This window comes from Momordica charantia, assembly GCF_013281855.1.
Source record: "Momordica charantia cultivar OHB3-1 chromosome 6 unlocalized genomic scaffold, Mcharantia_2.0 BLBB01000006.1, whole genome shotgun sequence".
Lineage (NCBI taxonomy): Eukaryota > Viridiplantae > Streptophyta > Magnoliopsida > Cucurbitales > Cucurbitaceae > Momordica > Momordica charantia.
Window position 1 is genome coordinate 21,401,310 of NW_028275164.1, and position 21,250 is coordinate 21,422,559.

General features: G+C 38.7%; 1 protein-coding gene across 4 annotated transcripts in view; it reads right to left on the minus strand.

Annotated features, from left to right (window-relative positions):
* The window catches only part of LOC111022539 (ARM repeat superfamily protein), an 81,031-nt gene that overhangs the window by 36,387 nt on the left and 23,394 nt on the right, over positions 1-21,250 (minus strand). For all 4 annotated transcript variants that reach the window (XM_088125788.1, XM_022299705.2, XM_088125787.1 and 1 more), the window contains exons 14-18: positions 12,988-13,051; positions 5,480-5,628; positions 5,243-5,370; positions 5,115-5,172; positions 1,812-1,909 (exon numbers count right to left, since the gene is read on the minus strand). In XM_088125788.1, the coding sequence (XP_087981914.1) occupies positions 1,812-1,909; positions 5,115-5,172; positions 5,243-5,370; positions 5,480-5,628; positions 12,988-13,051 (497 nt within the window). The remainder of the gene's footprint in view (positions 1-1,811; positions 1,910-5,114; positions 5,173-5,242; positions 5,371-5,479; positions 5,629-12,987; positions 13,052-21,250) is intronic.

Consider the following 21,250-nt stretch of genomic DNA (forward strand, 5'->3'; position numbering starts at 1 on the left):
ATTAAGGATGGAAATGGTGTATCTCTTGTTAACCAAAGAGAAATTGAGAAGGAAATCTCCAGCTTTTTCGATGCCTTGTACTGTAGTGAAGGAATTTCACATTTTACTCCAAGAGACATCTCTTGGAGGCCTATCTCTTGTCAAGACAATAGCTGGTTACAAAGGAATTTTGAGGAAGCTGAGGTTTGGTCTGCTCTAAAATATTTAGGAAGAAATAAGGCGCTAGGGCCAGACGGATTTACCATTGAATTCTTCATCAGATTTTGGCAGCATTGGAAAGGAGATTTTATGCGACTTTTTGCTGAGTTCTTTCGAAATGGCCAATTGAATGATTGTGTTAAAGATAATTTCATTTGCCTTATTCCTAAGAAAGATTTAGTGGAAAAGGTAAAGGACTTTAGACCAATAAGTCTTTCAACCTCCACTTATAAAATTATAGCCAAAGTTCTCACCGAGCGCCTCAAGAAGGTGATCCCTAGCACAATTTCTATGAACCAGAGTGCTTTTATTGAAGGAAGACAGATCCTTGATCCGGTGTTAATTGCAAATGAACTTGTAAATTTCTATAAAGTCAAGAAGAAGAGTGGTTGGATGTTAAAACTTGACTTAGAAAAAGCCTTTGATAGAGTGGATTGGGATTCTCTTGATGCTGTCCTTCGAAAGAAAGGGTTTGGAGAGAAATGGATTAGCTGGATTAATGGTTGCATCAGAGGGACAAAATTTTCAGATCATGAAGCTTGGGATTCAACCACCTCCTCTTGGAGGATTGAACCACCTCCTCTTGGAGGATTGAAGTTAGAAGGTCGCTAAAAGATGGAGAATTTGCTGAATATATTGAATTATTGGACAATCTGAATTTGGTTTTGTTAAATGATGATGAAGACAAACTTTCTTGGAATCTGAATAAAAATGGGACTTTTTCTGTCACCTCCTTATGTAACTCTAAGGCTCCCTTTGCTGCATTACCACGAGATTTTTGCTCAAAGCTTTGGAATTCTGGTAGCCCCAAGAAGGTTAATGTCCTTGCATGGATTCTTATGTTTGGCAAGGTCAATACAGCTGAAATTATGCAGAAAAAGATACCATATATGTTTCTCCAGCCATCTGCTTGTGTTTTTTGTGTAAACTCAAGCGAAAATCAGCTGCACACTTTCTTTTTCTGCCCATTTGCAGCAACCTGTTGGTCTGCCTTTTTTGGTATCTTCAATCTACCTTGGGTTATGGACAAGTCAGTCTCGAACTTGGTTTTTCAGTTGCTGTTTGGTCTACACATGAATCCTAGAGCTACATTACTTTGGGTCAACGGTCTTAAAGCCCTTATTTATGAATTATGGTTCGAGTGCAATCAAAGGACCTTCGAAGGGTTAAAAAGGCATCCGTTGGAATGTTTTCACATTGCCAAATTCAAAGCTTCTCAATGGTGTGCTCTTTCCAATCTTTTTGTCAATTACTCACCTAGCATGATTGATTCTAATTGGGATGCTTTTAGCTCTCCTTTGTAATCTTATTTATTTTGTTTCAACTTTATGTTTTATCTTTCTCACTCCTTTGGAGTTTGTATCCTTGAACATTTTATGTTCCTTTTCATTTATCAATGAAAAGTTTGTTTCCTGTTCAAAAAAAAATAGACACAAAAAATTATATATTTAAATATGTATAAACTACCATAAAGAAATAACCTCCTTCAAAGATAAATGTGCTTTCAATTTAAAAACATCAAATGTAATGTATGCTGGTCCATGGGGAGAGAGAGACAGAATTTAGAATGAAAAAAAGGAATTATTATGTTGGTTTATAAAGAACTCAAATACCTCTTCTTTTCAGCTTCACTTGGAAAATTGATTGTAAATTTGCAAAGGGAGGCAAGAAATGAGTTTAATGGTTCGACAGCATGGAGAACTCCACATGCCTGTGATACATCACAATTAATCATGATTTAGGTAGAGTGCATAAAATAAATTCATATTTAAATGAAAAGTTATATGTTTCATAAATATTTATCTCCAGTTTAATTTGGAGAGTTAATTTGGTGAGTAATTTCTTCCATAATTTACTTTTGCAATTCCTACTAATTTGTTCTGTCTTTATTGTTTTCCTCATCCATGTAAATAATTAATATGATTATACTTATTGCTTGATAGTAAAGCTCAAGTGATAGAGAGAATAAATAAAATCCTATTTAGAGCCAACTCCCAGAAGTTTTCATCAAAAGAGTTCTTCACGATCCACGTAATGTCCGATTGGAAAAAAAAAATGATCCACGTAATGTTCTTGTCAAATTATTTTTGTAACTTTAGAGAACTTTTTATCACTTTCATCGAGTAGGTTGGTCGGTTACAAGTTTGATTTTCTGCCTCTTCAGATTATTTAGTTGGAATGTCAGTACATGTTTATGGTGCATCAATTAATTAAACATATCTCCTCTCATCTCTCTAATGTTATATCTTCTTGCTAGCTACTTTTTTATTTTTTATAACAAGATAGGAACTTCTCATTGAATAGCTAATTGATGCAACAGCTAGAATGATTATCAAAAACCCACGGAAGCTTCAAGGTTTTGAATAGAGAAGACCTACGACAAGCAACATATGGACAAGGATAGAAGAGATGATATTGCCTCAAGGAGTTTTTCTTAATAACCAAACCCCAAAAGCTTATTAATCTCGGGCTACCTCAAAGGGGAATATTGAGATAGGATATAGGGAAAAACAAGATAGAGCAGCTTAGATAGCCTTCCACTTTTGATTGGCCAAGTTTGATGTCCACCACCATGGTAGATTTGTTAAGGTTTTTTTTTTAACAATATACGAAAGATTAATGAAAAGAAAAAAAAATTGTTCAAATGATACAATCTCCCAACGGGAGAAAAGAAAAAAAAATGTAAGATCCGAAAGAGGGAGATACAACACCAATTGAACAAGAAAGATTAACGATATAAAAACATGTGTTATTTTCAGAACGAGTCTCCTACTTTCAAGGAACCAATTTCGAAGACTTTAAGGATCTTGAACATCATAAACATTAGCAAAGACATCTTTATCTCCAGGAAAAAAGGCTTTCAATTTCTAATAATAATTGGCCCAAATTTCAGCAACCTCTCGATCACGTTCAGCATGTAACTTCAACTTTCTTCTAAAATGAGCTTCTATACAAATAGCCCTTTCTTTGCAAATTAACCATCCAAAGATATTAAACTTTAACTTAGGTGGGACACTATGCCAAATCACTACCATCAAGTTTGAAAACTTTGAAGTTATGTTTGCACTTGTGAGGAATACCATCTTAGATAGTGATAGGACCAAGATATATTGAAATATAAAAGATGTATGAACTATAATATAACCCCAAGTATTAGAGGTACTTGGAACCTCCCTCGAGATATCACTCGAGCCTAAACCACTAAACAATGGCATACTTTGATCCTTATCCCTCCACACTACTTAACAGAACCCTACTAACAACTTTCCTTATAATAAATAATATGCCCTTAATACTCTAATAATAACTCTAATTACCCTTTAAAGGACATTCCTATTATTACTCCGTCGTCAAAACACACCTTGTCCTCAAGGTGTGGTTAAACAAAAACTTTATTTGTTAACACCCACAAAATTTGAAACCTAGCCTTGCAAAACCTAATTGAAATGACTGCTGTGGTGAAGCGGTTGTGGAACATCGGTGGATGATGGCATGTGAAAGCCGGGACGAACGGCAATTGGTAGTGGGACTTAAGGAAGATGGCGACGCAGTGATGGTGGTAAAGTCTTGACGGGTGGCCGGCGATCAGCTGACTGTCGATGATGGTGGATCGGCACAGTAAAGATGGTGTGGCTGCCAATCAGTGCTCGCGATGGGTGACGGTCGATGACGGTAGCACAAATGTCAATGGTGGTTGACGTTTGTCAAAGGTAGTACAGACGAAGGCGATGCCTAGCAGTCGGTGAACGACAGTAGTAGCACAAGCGGCAGTAACCAGGTAGCATAGGTGAAAAATAGGGGAAGCGGCAGCTAGGGCAATTTCCTACACGTGGGTAGTTATGCTTAGTCTGGTTGGGTCGGTTTCTAGGTTATCCACGTAGGACAATCCAGCCCAAATTCCACCAACCATTTCAAAATTTGCTCTAGAAAGAAAATGGACCTAAATGCAGCCCATCCCCAAGTAATTTCCCAACCCCATGGTCCCAATTACTTCTAAATCCTCCTCCCTCCTTACGTTTCACATATGGATTCCCCACTCTCTTTTTTCTTCTTTTTTTTTTTTTGAACACGATACGAACTTCACATTGATTAATGAAAAGGAACAAAAATTGTTCAAATGATACAATCTCCCAAGGGAAGAGAGGGAAGAAAAGAGAAAGCAAGAACCCGAAAGAGAAATACAACCCCACGGAAGAAGAAAGATAAAAGACAAACACGAACATTGAATAAAAGCTTTAGGAAAAATCGATTGTTCAAGCATATGATAAACCTCCCACTTGCATGGAACCAGTCTCCGAAATACTTAATGAACTTTGACCTCAGGAACCACTTCAAAACAAACTTCATGTTACAAGGTTATGCAACACTGAAACTTCTAACTCGTTCAGCTTCAAACAAAGAACTTATAACCGGTCCTTATTTTGCCAAAACCATTCTAACTCCCCGATAAAAAAATCTGATCAAGAAATAACATTAATGGAGCATTCTATTCTAACAGCAGCTCATCAGGATGCAAAACTGAAAGGCTCCCTTAATACTCTTAATACTCTAATACTTTTTTAGTATAACATGTGGGGATGGAGTTCAAACACACGATCTTTAATACTCTAATACTCTAATAATAATGCTAATTACCCCAAAAGGGCCACTCCTATCCGATAGTAGTTTTTCTAGGCACGCTTTAAAAATGCTTTTATAATAATATCACTAAAATTTTCTCGCTTGCATAGAACCAGAGAAACATAGAGCAGAAAACAGTTTCTAGTCTCCTTATTAGTTTGGCCGCATCAAATTTTGTCCACCTCTCTATGTAATGGATTAGGAAACAAGGTTACAACTAAATATTAATAATCATGTGTAACGTATTACAAAGCAAGGTTATAACTAGATATCAGTAATTATATTTAGTCACCTACTTGTGTGAAAGCTTGATATCCTTTCAGGATTTCCAAGACTATAGCCTCTCCCTGTGATCTTTCAACAGAAGCTTATTTCAGGTTCCGCACCAGTTATGAACATAGTAACAGAAGAAAGATTAATGTACCTAGTAAGAATAAGAGACAATGCATCAAGTATTGTCAACCACAAAGAATCAACCATTGAAATGCAGACACTTGCTGTTCTTCCGTTACACTTTTCTGGTGGATCATAATCAGACCTAGGAGATTCAAGCTGTAATATCAAAAGAACACAAGAAAAGACGAACCCATTTTAATATTGCATTGTAATAAAAGACATGATTGTAAAGTATATCAAAACGGAAAAATGAAAACGAAGATACCTCTCCGAGGTCAACTGCTTCATCAGTTAAAGTAGCCACAGTAAATACAACACCTAAAAGACCCTCCACGGCCAAGGTTATTGTATGCGCTTCACTAGCAACCAACACTGTGGCATTTGATGCATCACCATCGAGACTCCACTCTATCCCTGCAAAAAAATGTGTGTTTTCATCTTCTGACTTCTGAGTCCAAGTGTCAAGAGAAACTTGCAATTTTTCTTTAACAAAATATAAATTTTCACTGATGAATGAAAAGGCACAAAATATTAAAGAAAACAACCTCCAAAAGGGAGAAAAGAGAGACCAATAATCAACCAAAAATAAGAACAGGTCAAAATAATAAGAAAAAGCCAGCAACATACAAACAAAAGCCCCTTTTATCCCTTTTTTATCTTAGGTCTCAGAACATTACACAGACTACTCTTTCATCGCAAGATATTGGTTTGAATTGGTAGGTATTTATAACCCCCTTTTTTATCTTAGGTCTCAGACACCTTCTTTTACTTGTTTTTGTACTATACTTTTTGCTACTTTACTTTCATTATATGAATGAGATCCTTCGTCAACTTCAAAAAAAGTAAAAAAAATGAACGAAGCCAATAACATATCGAGCAACAGCCACAAGAACTACTCCCAAAGCTTGCTAACTGATTAAGAAAAAATAAATGAAGAGAAATTAGAAATTTTCAAAAACAACCCTGGACCCCAATTATTTTGTCGTGAACTTAATTCCTTGGGTTACTAGCCCATTTAGATTGTGTTTGGATTAACTTCAAAGTGATTTTGGATGAACAAAAGTGGATTTTTTTTAATCTAGCATGTTTGGTAACAAATAAAAAACCCTTTTGAAATAATCAAATTAGTTTATAATAATCAACTTGTGTCATCCTCAAAAGAAAGAAATAAGACCCATAAATTGGAACCAAGTGCTAGTTCTTACCCGAAGAGATTTCCACGACAACTGGGGTAAAATTTTAGAAACTTTAGAGAGTCAACTCCAAGTAAGTCTTATTCTTAATGCTTTCCACCCGAAAAAGCCATTCTTCGGTGCCCCAATGAAGATCTGGCCCATTTGTTGAGTATGAATAAAGGCTGGGTTACTTTTGGTGATTTAACTCTTAGAGTGGAAAAATAGAACATGGAGAAACACGGGTATAGCACTGTGGTCCCATCCTATGGTGGATGGATAAAGTTTAGAAATATTCCCCTGCATCTTTGGAGTGAAGATTTGTTTCAGAAGATAGGGAACTGTTTTGGAGGTTTTATTGATTATGTTGATGAAAATGCTGCTAGATTTGAATGTATGGACGTTGCAATTAAAGTTAAAGCCAATTATTGTGGTTTTGTTCCAGCTGGTCTCACCATTAAAGAAAATGAAGATGTTTTCCACGTGCAGACAGCAACGTTTGAAGATATTAAGTTTTTGGTCGGAAAAGAGGTCTCCATCCAAGGCGGTTTCTCGCCGGAGGCCGCCGCAAATTTTCACTGTGGTCCGGCCAGCCACCCGGGACCTAGTTCGGTGGATAGATGGAGGGTGGATGATGGATTCTCTTACCCGGTGGTCCACATCTTCCCTCCACTGTTTGAAATTTGTGCAGCCTCGAAAACAGATAAAAGTTTGACAGATTTAGGGCAGAAAGGACAGCCTACTTTTTGTCAAAAGTTCCCACTGGTGAAAAAAGTACAAAAGGGACCTTTTATAGAAACGAGGACTGTCAAATGCAAAAGCAAGCTCAATCCTATCACAAAGAAGGGATCTTGAAAAAACACTCCGATCTCACAGCTCTAAACACGGTTCCCCAGCCAAGGAAAGTGGCTTTTACAAAAGGACAAAAGGGTTCCCCATCCTTCCAAAAAGGTATAGTCTTTTCAACTGAAGAGGAAAGGCATCAGAAGAGAAAATTGGCTAGGGAGGAAGAAATAGCGAAAAAAGAAAAGAAAAAAGGTAAACAAATTGAGGTTTCATCAGAATCCTCTTGGTCCAGTGAAGAAATTGATTGTCCAGACAGTCCACAGCCCTTTGACTTTGTGCAAAATTTTCCAGAAGGTTACCAAGCCTGTTTTGAGGAGTCGCATGACAATGACCTTGATGGACAGGGGAAGGAGTTGATGGTAATTGAGGCAGAACCTTTAGCTAGTAACGACCTTGATAGGGCGGAGGAAGAATCACCAGAAGTCTCTTCGCCACAAAAGGTCTTCCCCTTTACAAAAAAGATGGTGGTTCTTCTTTGGGAGAACAATCTTTGTATTCGTCCAATCCCAAATAAAAACAAAGCTACGAGCAAAGGTACAAAATCAAACAATACAGAGAGTAGGGAGCTGAAGAATCTATTGGCTACTTGGGAAAATGAGGCAAAGATAGCAAGGCAGAATGTAGATGAGGGCCTTTCGGTGGCTCAATGAAGCTGATCTCTTGGAATGTGAGGGGTATGGGAGCTGCCTCAAAAAGAGCTCTGATCAAGGATCTTCTTCGTAAAGAAGATCCAGACATAGTTTGTTTACAGGAGACAAAGAAAAGCTCGGTAGATACGAGGTTAATAAAGTCGATTTGGAGCTCTCATAATATTGGATGGCTGGCTCTTGAGGCAGAGGACACTGCTGGGGGTATCCTAGTGTTATGGAATGAACAAAAGTTAACTATTTTAGATTCTTTGTTGGGTTCCTTCTCTGTCTCCCTTAATTTCAGATTTTTTTATGGCAGAACAGGGTGATTCTCAGGTATCTATGGACCTCCTTCTACTACAGAACTATTTTTTGGCGCGAGTTGGAGGATTTAGCTGGCCTTTGTCAAGGGTGTTGGTGTATAGCAGGGGATTTTAATGTGACTCGATGGATTTCGGAAAAAATGGGAGGTAGAGGCGGAAGAGGTACTCGAAGTATGAAGGATTTTAATTCCTTTATTGAAGACAACGACCTCCTGGACCCTCCTTTGGACAATGGTTCTTACACTTGGTCAAATATGCGTTCCTCCCCAATTCTTTCGAGGTTAGATCGTTTTCTTTTATCTAAGGGATGGGTCTCAATTTTTGCAGATCAAAGGGCTACTTGACTCTTTCGCACCATTTCTGACCATTATCCAATTAAATTGGCATCTGAAGATATTAAATGGGGCCCTACTCCTTTTAGATTTGAAAATGCTTGGTTAGAGTCCCATCACTTGATGCCGTTGGTTGATCAATGGTGGAAAACTAATCCTCTTCAAGGATGGCCGGGTTATGGTTTCATGAAGAAACTTCAGGGTCTGAAAGGGGTGCTCACCAAATGGAACAGAGAGGTTTTTGACCACATTGGCCTCAACAAGATGGGTCTTATGAAAGCCATAGATGCTTTGGATAGAGAGGAAGAAATTAATTCTCTCTCTGAAGTTGATTTCAATAGAAGACAGGGGCTAAAAGAGTGCTTCATTGAAACTACTTTCACTGAGCAAAGATTGTGGATGCAGAAAGGGAAAATAAAATGGCTGCAAGAAGGAGATGAGAACACGAATTTCTTTCACCGATGGGCTGCACACAAGAAAAACCGGGCCTACATAGCTGAAATTCAAACTGAACAGGGCACCTCTTTGACTAAATGGGAAGATATAGAAGCAGAATTCTTGAGATATTTCTCCTCCTTGTACTCCACCACCATGGACAGAGGCTTTTTATTTGAGAATTTGGAGTGGGTTCCCCTCCAAGACTCCCATATGGCTATTCTAGAAAACCCCTTTACAAAGGATGAGATAGGAAAGGCAGTGGTAGATTTGGGCACTCATAAATCTCCGGGTCCAGATGGAATGAGCAATGAATTTTTTAAAATGGCTTGGAACATTATTAAATCGGATTTGGTTACTGTGTTCCACGATTTTTTCGGAATTGTCAACCAGAAGACTAACGAAACTTACATTTGTTTGATTCCCTCAAACCCTCTGAAAGTCAAAGATTATAGGCCCATTAGTCTGGTCACTTCTTTATACAAAATTATTTCTAAGCTGCTTGTTGCCCGTTTGAAGCAAGTGCTCCCTAGCATTATTCATGATGCCCAAGCAACCTTTGTGGAAGGTAGGCAAATCCTTGATGCTATTATGGTGGCTTCTGAGACAGTGAGTCAGTGGAAAAACTCGAAGAAAAAAGGCTTTCTCCTCAAACTTGATTTCGAAAAGGCTTATGATAAAGTAGACTAGGATTTCCTAGATGTTGTTCTGGAGGCAAAAGCGTTTGGGGTTCGGTGGCGTAGGTGGATTAGGGGGAGCCTTTCTTCAACCAACTTTTCTGTGTTGCTTAATGGAAAGCCTAGAGGTAAAATTAAGGCCAAGAGGGGCTTAAGACAAGGGGATCCCCTCTCCCCTTTTCTCTTCACGATTGTGGGTGATGCGTTGAGTAAATTAATTCACTTTTGTAATGAGAGGAATATTCTAAAAGGTTTCAATATTGGAAATAGTTCCTTAGAGGTGACTCACCTCCGATATGCCGACGATGTGCTTATTTGCTACCCCTTTTCAGCTCAACTAATGCAGAATTGGTGGGGTCTCATTCGTGTGTTTTTATTGGCTTCGGGTCTTTCTCTGAATGTCTCAAAAACTGCTGTGATTGGTGTTAATTGCACAAGGTCAGAGGTTAGCTTCTGGACTTCCTCTTTTGGTTGCAAGATGGATTCTTTCCCTTTTAATTATTTGGGTTTCCCCCTCGGAGGGAACCACAAGACCACTAGTTTTTGGGCTCCAGTGGTAGACAAAATGCACAAAAGACTCCAAAAATGGAGTTTTTTGCTTCTTTCCAAGGGTGGTAGGCTTACTCTTGCCCAGTCGGTCCTCAATAGCATCCCCATATACTTCTTTTCGATTCTCAAAGCTCCAGAGACAGTCATAAAGTCTATGGAGAAGCTTATGCGGGACTTTATATGGAACGGTGGGATTTCTAGATCGGTGGGGAATTTGGTAAAGTGGTCTTGGTCGGCTTTGCCTCATAAACAAGGGGGCCTTGGAATTGGTTCTTTGAGGTTAAGGAACAATGCTCTTTTAATGAAATGGTTATGGAGGTTCACAGTGGAAAGGGATAGCCTTTGGAGACGGGTGATAGCCACTATTTACGGTGTGGAGTCTTTTGGTTGGTGGACAAAACCTTTGGGTGGTTCTTCTATCGGAAGACCGTGGAGGGACATACAAGGGAACCTTAAAGCTTTTCAAAAGTTCTCCTTCTTCAAAGTATCCTCGGGTGCCCAAGTCAGATTTTGGGAGGACCCATGGATTGATTCTGCCCCTCTTTCCACCACTTTCTCAGATTTGTTTGCGTTATCCTCCAACAAAGGTATGTCCATCGCAGATTGTTGGTGTACAGAGGCCTTAACCTGGAATCTTGGTTTCAGAAGGAATCTCTTTGAAAGGGAAATGAGTAGATGGGCAAACTTCACTGGAAAAATAGAAGGTGTAGCTATCGGAAATGGAAGGGGCATTTTATGGTGGAAAGCGGACCCATCCGGCCGTTTCACAATCAATTCAGCCTTCATGGCCCTCACGTCCCCTTCTCCTCAACTTAATTTAGCTACTGCAAGCTTGATATGGAATTTTAGAGTCCCAAAGAAGGTAAAATTCTTCATTTGGACTTTGTTCTATAGAGGGGTAAATACCGCAGAGAAACTTCAAAGGAAAATGCCTCTTTGGACTCTTTCTCCCTCTGTGTGCACAATGTGTATAAGCAACAATGAAACAGTGGACCACCTTTTTCTCCATTGCCCTTTTGTGTCCAAAGTTTGGGGGTTTATAGCTTCTTTGCTAGATTTCTCTCTCTGTATTCCTAGAAGAATTGAGGATTTCATTGCTGAAAGTTATGGAGGAAGGCAGCTCAAGGGCAAAGCTTGGGTTCTTTGGAATTGTGCAGCTCGGGCTCTTTTATGGTCGATATGGAAGGAACGGAATTGTCGGCTTTTTGAAGATAAGTTGATTTTGTTAGATTCTTTTTGTGTGAATATTAAGCATCTAGCTTCTTGGTGGGCTATCAAGAAAGTTTGTTGTAACTACAATCTTCTTTTGCTTACACAAGATTGGAAAGCGGTGATTGTATAGAGCTTTGGGGAGGGTTAGCTCTACCCTCCGCCTTTTGTTTGTATCCCCTTTAGGGGCCTTCTTGTTTTGAATACACATATTTTGTTTCTTATAAAAAAAAACACTTCAAAGTTGATTATCCGCCAGCAACGAATAGCAAGCATGTGCGAACTCTACTGCAATGTGGCGTTGCAACATGCGGACCCAGAATAGCCTCCCCCCTCGATATGCCGACATCACGCGAGTGAAGTGGTATCTTCGGTCACTGCCATCTGAAGATCACAATGGTACTTGTCGATTGAGGACATTCAGAAGAAACATAAGGAGTAGGTATTGAATGTGTGGTCCGGCCTTCAACTGGGGGAAGAAGAGAGATTTTATTTCAGCGAGTCTAAGGGAAAAATGGTTTGAAAGAAATCACCACCGTGGCTGAAGCTAAAGTGTTGTCACGTGCCCAGACTGACTCACTAACTTGATGCTTGTCGGAGCCCAATCAAAAAAAGACTGAAGTACTAACAATGAAAGAAGAAGTAAAGAAGAAACAAGGAGAGATGTGGCAAAATTTGAAAGTTAACTAGAAAGACAACGAAACACGAAAGCATAGAAAAGAAAAGGAAGGAGAAGGAATACGAAGAGCCAACCAGAATATTAATGAAATTTGATATTGAAAATCGAGAAGGGGAGACTGAAAAGGTGAATAAAATAAGGTTTGAATTAATTTATTTGAATACGTGGGTGGGTTAGGTGGGAGTCTTGAGATGGGTGTGTATCTATTAAACCCTTTTCAAATTGCCGACAAAAGAAATTCAAATTTCTACTTTTTTTTTCTTTTAACAAGAAACAAACTTTTCTTAAGGACAAATTTTTAAGGATACAAACTCTCAAAGGGAGCAAAAGAAAACAAAAAGGAAAAAACAGTCAAATGATGATCAAAAATCCAAATAATACACGAGAAATAAAATATTGACGAACATGAACAAGGAAATTATATGCAGTTTTTTATACTTTTTTACTTATTTTGAAGTTAGTTAATGTTTTCATCACATTTAAAAGAAATATTTTAGCTATTTATTTCACTATGTTAAGTTTTTGTTCGTGTATATAAATTTTAATGTTAGTTAAAAGTTGAAACTTACGATATACATATACGATATGTAATTATACATCATCCACTAAATTTTAATTCCGATACTCGTTCCATTTCACGAGTTAGCAACCTTGCTTTAGACATATTATCCTTTCTTCCCCTTTTATATTATTTACTTTATGTTAATTTTGTAGTTGTACACTAGTCTATATACATCTTTAGTGAATGGAATATAATATATAATTCAAAAACAAAATCTAAATTTAATTTAAAGAAAAACTTCAAATTTATTGCAGCAACAGATGTAAGGTGGGAAAAGAAAGAAAATTACAAGTTTAAGGGTTCACGTAGAAAGAGGATAATTTGATTTAAAAAAGCAAGTTAAATAAGAAAAATAGTTACCTTTGGCCTTGCTACTAAACATTCCTGCGACAGCTGCTAGGCTTTCTTCACTCGCCTCATTGACCTACAATATTTATATCGTTTGATTAGTAAATGGTTCGACATTTATGCCTTTTTTTATAGATTTCTAATATTGTTTGTTTTTGTAGTTGGAAGAGATCTAATCACAGTACTTCAAGTTTGCAGATGCATTATATCATTTATGGTTTGAAAGAAACCAAAGGATTTTTTAAGGAAAAAGAAGAACAGCTTTGGAAAGCTTCAGTTCAAATGTTCTTAATGGTGTGCTCTATCCAATCTCTTTTATAATTATTCTCCTAGTATGATTTACTCTAATTGAGAGGCCTTCTTGTCTACTGTTTAGCCTTATTGTCTGCTGACTGTTTTGTTTGTACTCATTTATCTTGTACTTGTCCTTTTATTTGATTTCATTACTTCATCCTTTCGGGGGTTTATATCTTTGAACAATTACTATTCCGGTCTATATCTTTGAACAATTACTATTCCCTTTTATATATCAATGAAGAGTTCGTTTCTTGTTCAAAAAAAAATAGTATTCATATCCCCTCTATCTTGGTTTGGAATATCCCTAACAAATCCTTGATTTTGTTGAAAGTAATCCTCTTCATTACTAGAAGAATCTGACTTTTGGTCCCTCACACATCGTTCTTCATTTCTTTGATCATGACCCATACTTTCCACTTCCGGGGTCTTGGGATATAATCTTGGTCTAATATTTGCTCCACCTCAATTAATGGCTCCATCGCCCCTTGAATCTAATTTTTATTGGTAGAAAGAAGCTCCAATTGTTTAGACATGTTATCTAGTAGCCTATGAATGTCGCTTATATTTCGTAATTCACCCAAGGAGTCTTCCACCAACAGCAAGCATTCGATTGTAGACTTTGGGGAAAGAACTTGTGTTGCTTGAGGGTCTGCTGTGAGGCTGGTATGTGTTGTGCTCTTCCCAGCCATCAAGTCCTAAAATCTTTTTAGGGCTCTGATACCAATTTTGGTGTTATACCAAAGAAAGAAAGTTATTTACATTCATTAACCTCAAAAAATACAAAAAGGCCAGCTTTTATAATAGCTTACAGCCATGACTGCAACCTTTGCGGAAGCAGAAACTCTCCTGCATGGCTCTCATTATCATCGGCGGATATGCTTTTCTATTAGCGGGGGCCAACAGTAACAAAGTTGGTTAGATGGAATAACTAACCCGCTGCACTAACTAACAAAATTAACAAGGCTGCAAAAGAAGGCTTGTAAGATAAAACTTAAATAAGCTAGTAATGCTACTAATGAAGTTACATCATTTCTCCATCAACTAGATGAGAAAAATATTTTCTCAATGGTGATCTTCAAGAAGAGGGTGCTGGGAAAAATCTTCTTTGAGTTGAGTAAATATTGAGGAAAAAAGGGTGCTGCAAACTGCAAGAATGCTAAATTGTAAGGCTGATTGTTTGCTAATTTTATACTTAGGCCTGCCTTTGGGAGGAAATCTTAAGCATGTTGAATTTTGGAATCTGGTTCTGGAGAAGATTTCTATAAAGATTGATAGGTGGAAGAGATATCAACTTTCAAGAGGTGGTAGGTTGACATTATGTCAATCTTTTTTAGATAGTATCCCATTATACCATTTATCTCTGTTTCAAATGACTGTGCAGGTTTGCAAACAATTGGAGAAAAGCTTATGATCTTTTTTATGGGGCGATTCTTTAAAAGGTTCGGTGAAACATTTAGTTCATTGGGATATCACCTCTCAACACCGTGATTCAGGAGACTGGGAATTGGTAGGTTGCTAATGAAGAACAAAGCCCTTCTATCTAAATGGGGGTAGAGGTTTAACTCTGAACCTTCAGCATTATGGCATTTGGTGGTTGCAAGCATATACAGTACTGATTGTTGTAATTGGAATGCAGTGACTAAAAAGCATGGTTCTAGGTGTAGCCCTTGGAATCATATTAATAAACAGTGGATGCTGGTGGAAAACTTCTCTCAAGTAAGGGATGGCAAAAGGACCCCTTATGGGATGGATATGGGACCATGAATGGATGGGCAATTCTGCTTTTTTTTTTTTCATCGAGATACTAACTTTTCATTGAAGATATGAAAAGGAACAAAATGTTCAAAGTAGTGTTTTTGAGGAGCAAGGCGCATCTCAAGGCAACAAGCCCTTTGATCGCCTTGAGGCGAGAGGCGATACAAAAGCAACGGTCGAGTGAAGCGAGACGCACTTTGATAAATAAATAAAAATTATATATATAGTGCATAAATTTATATACATAGTTTAAAAAATAAATACCAAAATAGTATCATAGTAAATGTCAACAAGATACATAAAACAACCAAATTCAATAAGTTTAGTCGGAGACGGGAGCGGCGATGTTGATGGTCGGAGATGGGAGCGGGCGATGGCCGGTGATTGAGGGTGGTGAAGGTGAATATCGAAAGGTATAGAGAATGGTTAGGGTTTGTGGACTGAGGTATTTCGCGAGGGAGAAAGGTTCTTTTAAAAAAAACACATTAAAAATTTTAAAATATATATATATGAGGCAAATCACCTCGTTCATAACGAGGCGATCGCCTGGCCTCAAGCGAGAGGCGCACAAAGGCGCACCGAGGCGAGCGCCTGGGCACCTGGGCGAAATCGCCTCGCCTCTCACGTGAGGCGATCGTCCGGGTGCGCCTCAATAACACTGGTTCAAATATACAAACTCTCGAAAGAGTGAAAAGAAATGGTAAAATACATGGAACTACAAAGGACTAATAAAAACACCTCGATTATTAAAAATAAGAACTGGGGAATAGTTTGAAAATGAATACACAAGAGAACACCAATGAGAAGGCTTGAACTTAGCGGAATTGAGACATTCAAGCACGGGTCTTGGGACAAGAATGGATTGGCGATTCTGCTTTAAAAATCCAGTTTCCCTCTTTATACAGCATTGCTTCCTTTCCTGCCATTACGATTTACGATGCTTGGGACAGATTCACTTCTTCTTGGAGGGTGGAAACAAGGAGATCACTAAAAGATGAGGAAATTGAGGAGTTTTCAGCCCTTTTGTCATGCCTTTCCTCGTTCATTCCGTGCAACAGGGAAAATCTTAAATATTGGAGTTTGGAGTCTTCGGGATTATTCTCTGTTAGTTATTTGTTGAAGCTAAGAAACTCTATACTGGATTTGCCTAAACTCTTCAACCCTATACTTTGGGATTCGAGAAGTCTGAAGAGGGTTAATGTACTGGTTTAGATTCTTCTGAGGCTCCTCTTCAAAGTACACACCACTACGGGCCCAAACAAAGAGAAACTGTCACTAAATACGATCCAAGGTATTGACTTTCTCAAGTAAAACCTGCCACCCAAAGAATTTATCTTCTTTGGTATTTTGAGTGATCACCAGCACTATCTCCTTCAATTAGAGAGCTTTTATCGAGGGGAGATAGATTTTATACCATATTCAATTGAAGGAGGGGCAGAATCCGATGAACATGTGACCGTAAAGGTACCCCCATGTACAAAAAGTAGAGATAGAACGGATGGTCGGAGAAATGTTGGAAGCAGGGATCATCCAACCTAGCATCAGTCCTTATTCCAGTCCGATAATTCTTAAATCCTAGTTAAGAAGGATGGGAGTTGGAGGTTTTGCGTGGACTATAGGGCCACCGTGCCGGACAAGTTTCCTATACCAGTCATTGAAGAACTCCTAGATGAGTTGCATGGTTCCAAAGTATACTCAAAGATCGATCTACGCTTGGGATACCACCAGATACGGGTGGCTAAAGAAGATGTATCCAAGACTGCTTTCAGAACTCATGAAGGCCATTATGAGTTCCTCGTAATCCCCATTCGAGCTCACCAACGCCCCCTCCACCTTCCAAGCATTGATGAATCAAGTATTTAGACCTTTCTGGCGAAGATTTGTGTCGGTATTCTTTGATGACATACTGATTTACAGCCCTGACATCGACACCCACATAACTCACTTGGCTATGGTTTTTAATGTGCTGCGAGATAATGACTTGTACGCCAATCTGAAAAAGTGCACCATTGCACAAGAAAAGATAGAGTACTTGAGGCATTGTGTGTCGGCCCAAGGAGTTGTGGCAGATCCAGAGAAGGTTAGGGCAATGTTGCAACGGCCACTACCCACCAATATCAAGGAGCTGAGGGGATTTTTGGGGCTCACTGGTTATTACAAAAGGTTCGTGGAGAACTACGGCGCCATCGCAGTGCCCCTCACTCAATTGCTAAAGAAAGATGCGTTTGGGTGGAATGAAGTAGCAACACAAGCCTTTGAGGAGCTCAAACGAGCCATGGTGACCCTCCCTGTTCTGGCTCTACCGGATTTCATGATACCATTTATGGTGGAGACCAATGCCTCCAGCTATGGATTAGGGGTCGTACTGTCTCAGAACCAGAGATCGATTGCCTACTTCAATCACACTTTATCCACACAAGTCCGAACGAAATCTATATACGGAAGGGAGATGATGGCAGTTGTGTTAGCTGTCCAACGGTGGAGACCTTACCTGTTGGGTCACCGGTTCATAGTCCGGACGGATCAACGGGTGGGTATCAAAGTTGCTAGGATATGACTTTGAAATACAATACCGGCTTGGGCAAGAGAATAAGGCAGCGGATAGCCTCTCGCAGATGCCACCTACGGGTCAACTAGTGATGCTCTATGTGCCTAAATTGCTGGACCTCGAGGTGATAAAAAGAGAAGTGGCAAGGGATCCCTTGGGTTGAGTTCTGGTATAATACTACATATCACGTCGTGATTGGTCGACTCCGTTCTAGCTGGTGTATGGTCGAGATCCTCCAGTCCTTATGGGATATGATAACATGAAAACAACCAATGCTACCTTGGACCAGCAGCTGGCGGAGAGAGATGTGGCATTGGATCGCATTAAGGAACACCTGAGAAGAGCTCAAAAGCGGATGAAGTTGTTTGTTGACCGCAAACGAAGGGACTTTGAATTCAACGTGGAGGAAAGGGTGTATCTGAAACTGAAGCCATACTGCAAGAAGTCGGTGGCCAAACGCAAAAATGAGAAGCTAGCCCAGAAGTATTGTGGACCCTTTCGGAATTGTGCAATGGATGGGAAAAGTCGCTTACAAACTCAAGCTGCCTTCAAAGTCTAGCATCCATCCGATTTTTCATGTCTCGCAACTGAAGAAAGCAGTAGGCAATCCAGACATGGTCCAACCATCGATCCCATGGATCTCTGAGGAAATTGAATGGATAACTGAGCCAGAAGAGGTGTATACCCTCGAACCAATACCTCCACGAGAAAGGAAGAATCACTGATGGTCTGGAAGCATCTAGCTGAAGAGGAAGCGACATGGTAGGCCCTCTAGGAGATTCACCAGCAGTTCCCCAGTTTCTATGACCTGAATTTTGTTCCCCACCTTGAGGACAAGGTGTAATTCGAAGGGGGGGAGTGATGTTGGGCCCCCGATAATACACACCTATGCTAGGAAAGGTAAAAGAAGTGGGATGTAGGTGGAAGGGTAGAAAAGGAAGTTTACTTTAAAGTTAGTTAGAATCAGTGTTTTCAAGGCGCAAGGCGCACTTCAAGGCGACAAGCCCTTTGATCGCCTCAAGGCGAGAGGCGATAAAAAGGCGAGGCCTGAGTGAAGCGAGGCACACTGAATAAAATATTTAATAAATAATATTTATTAATAATTTATATGTAAAATAAATAAATATTCAATAAAATGTGAAAATATATATATATATTCAAATAAAAATTAATTTAAATAATTGAGAAAAATAAAAATATTCAGAAGCAGAGAGAAAATTGTATTTAAAATAAATGGTAAAAAATAGTTCAATAATGCTAAAGAATTAAATAGAAATAGTTGTATTTATGGGAAACTGTATTTATAATAAATAGTTGTGTTTATGGGAAACACAAATACTATTTGACAGCTAGCAAGCACATAGAAAAATGTGTTGCCTTCAAACTTTTCTTGCTTTAGTACTGCCCTCAATTTTTTCTTTTTCTCGTACTCTACAAAAAAAGAAAAGCTCTTCTCCTCCTCAAGCTTTTCTTCTTCAACATGCTCTGCCTCAAATTTTCTTCTTCCTTCAACTCTACCATCTCTATTATCTCCCTTCTTATCTCCTACAGTTCTACTTTTCTCCTCTCTTCATCTTCTTCTTTTTTAAACTCTTCGTTCTCTTTTTGTTTATTTTCTTTATGAGGTGGGTTTTTATTGAGTTAAACTGATTTAAAAAAAAAAAAAAGTTTGATGTGCCCGCCTTCAACCAGGCGCTCGCCTCACCATAAAGCGAGGGCGCGCCAAGGCGCAGTGAGGCACCAAGGCGAGCGCCCGGTTGAAGGCGGTCGCCCTGGCACCACTCAAGGCGCACTCAGGCGAAATCGCCTCACCCCTCGCCTTAGGCGCTCGCCTGGGTGCGCCTCGAAAACACTGGTTAGAATAGGGGTAGTACAAAGGGGAATGTGTATGTAAGGGACCCCTCGGGATGAGGGAAGTTAGTTTTTGCTTTCTGTGTAAGGAATAGCGTTTGGCTATTGGGAGAGTTTCTAGCCCTCTCAAATTGGCTAGCTTTTGTGAGCCTCAGGGCATTCAGCTTTTTAATATCAAGAAATAGTGAGGAAGATACCTCACAGTTAGTTTGCGCAGACTTAATGGCTTAGGTTTTTGGGTGTTATGGGTCTTTAGCCCGTAATAGGGATTGTAGGACGATGTTGGAAGAGGTGTTATCCCCTCCGTTTTGAGATAGTGATCATTTTTTGTAGCAGGCTTGCCTTTTGGCTACTTCGTGTTGGCTAGAAAGGAACAATAGAATTTTTTCTTTTTAAATATCCCACTCCTTAGCGACAAAGAAGCGACCAAATGAATTTTCCGTTTGATAGAGGGACTTCCAACAACTCTAAATCTTCAATAATTTTTGTTGAATTTCACCATGCTTCTTTGTAACTCTACCCACCAAAGGACGTTCCAAAGTGCATCTTGTGACATTAAAGTCACGTCCAATGCACCAGTTATTATCGCAAAGGCCTGATATATCCCAGGGATTTCTGACCATAGGAGTTTTCTCTCTATAATCAATTGGTCCATAAACATTAGTAATAATCGAATTATTCAAATGAGAGAAGAAGATAGAATCAGTTAGTGAAAAGCTTCCTTCTAAGACTTCAATCACACGAACTTCATTCTCATCCCGTAGGGTTAAAATTCCACTAGAGCATCCTTTTGAATCAATTTGAACCCAACCCACATCCTTCGAACTCCATAGGGATTTAATGAAAGCCCCATGAATCTACTGCATTTTTGTTACCTGAAGTAGAACCAACATCCGGACATAATTGTTGAATAATTTTCTTCACCTTCAGCCTTTTATTTAAATCCCTTAAATACGGACATTCCATGAAAGGATTTTCATACTACTTTCTGAATGGGGAAAGAGAAATTTTGATTGCCTTAAATACGAAGGGAATTTGATTCTCAAGGCTTTTAGTGATGGGGAAATATTAGATTTGTCTTTCTCCATATCCGTAATTGGAGGGAAAGAATCTTCTTCGAGTCCAAACAAGTTGTTCAAATCCTCACAAAAAGAATGTTCTGAAAAGTCGGTTGAAAATGCTGAATCCGCTTGCTTATTCACAATTTAGGGAAATCTTCATACTGATGCTTACATTAAGCACATCTTCGTCATCTGAACATGAGCTGATCTTATCTTTCTCCAACTCATTTGTTGAGTTAATGTTTCCAAGACAGAAGGTTCAACTTTTGTTAATTATTGCCGAAATTTGTTCCTTAGGAGTTAGGAGCTTCATAATCCTTGTTAAAAGAATCCAATAAATTCTTTTGGGGTAAATCAGTCATAGACCATTCGTTCATAAGGATTTTCTGTTTGTTGCAACAGATCATCGCAAGAGAATCCTCTTTCCTCAATTAAAGTATCGTTAAATTTCAGAAGATCTAAATCTTGCAAATCTGACGAGCGAAAGTTGTCTGCCAATTTAAAAATACTTCTATTGAATGAACTTCTAATATATCTGATAGGTATGGAACTTTAAAAAAGATCTTATAGGTTTTAAAATTTTCAATTTTAAATATAATAAATCTCCAAATTTCTTTTTTCTTTTTTTTTTTCCTAATATATCTCTAACCTATTAGACTATTTTTAAAGTTCAAGAATACAAACTTAAAAACTATTTGACACTTTTTAAAGTTTAGGAATGGTATTAGATAGAAATTTAAAAGTTAAATGGCATAACCTGTGA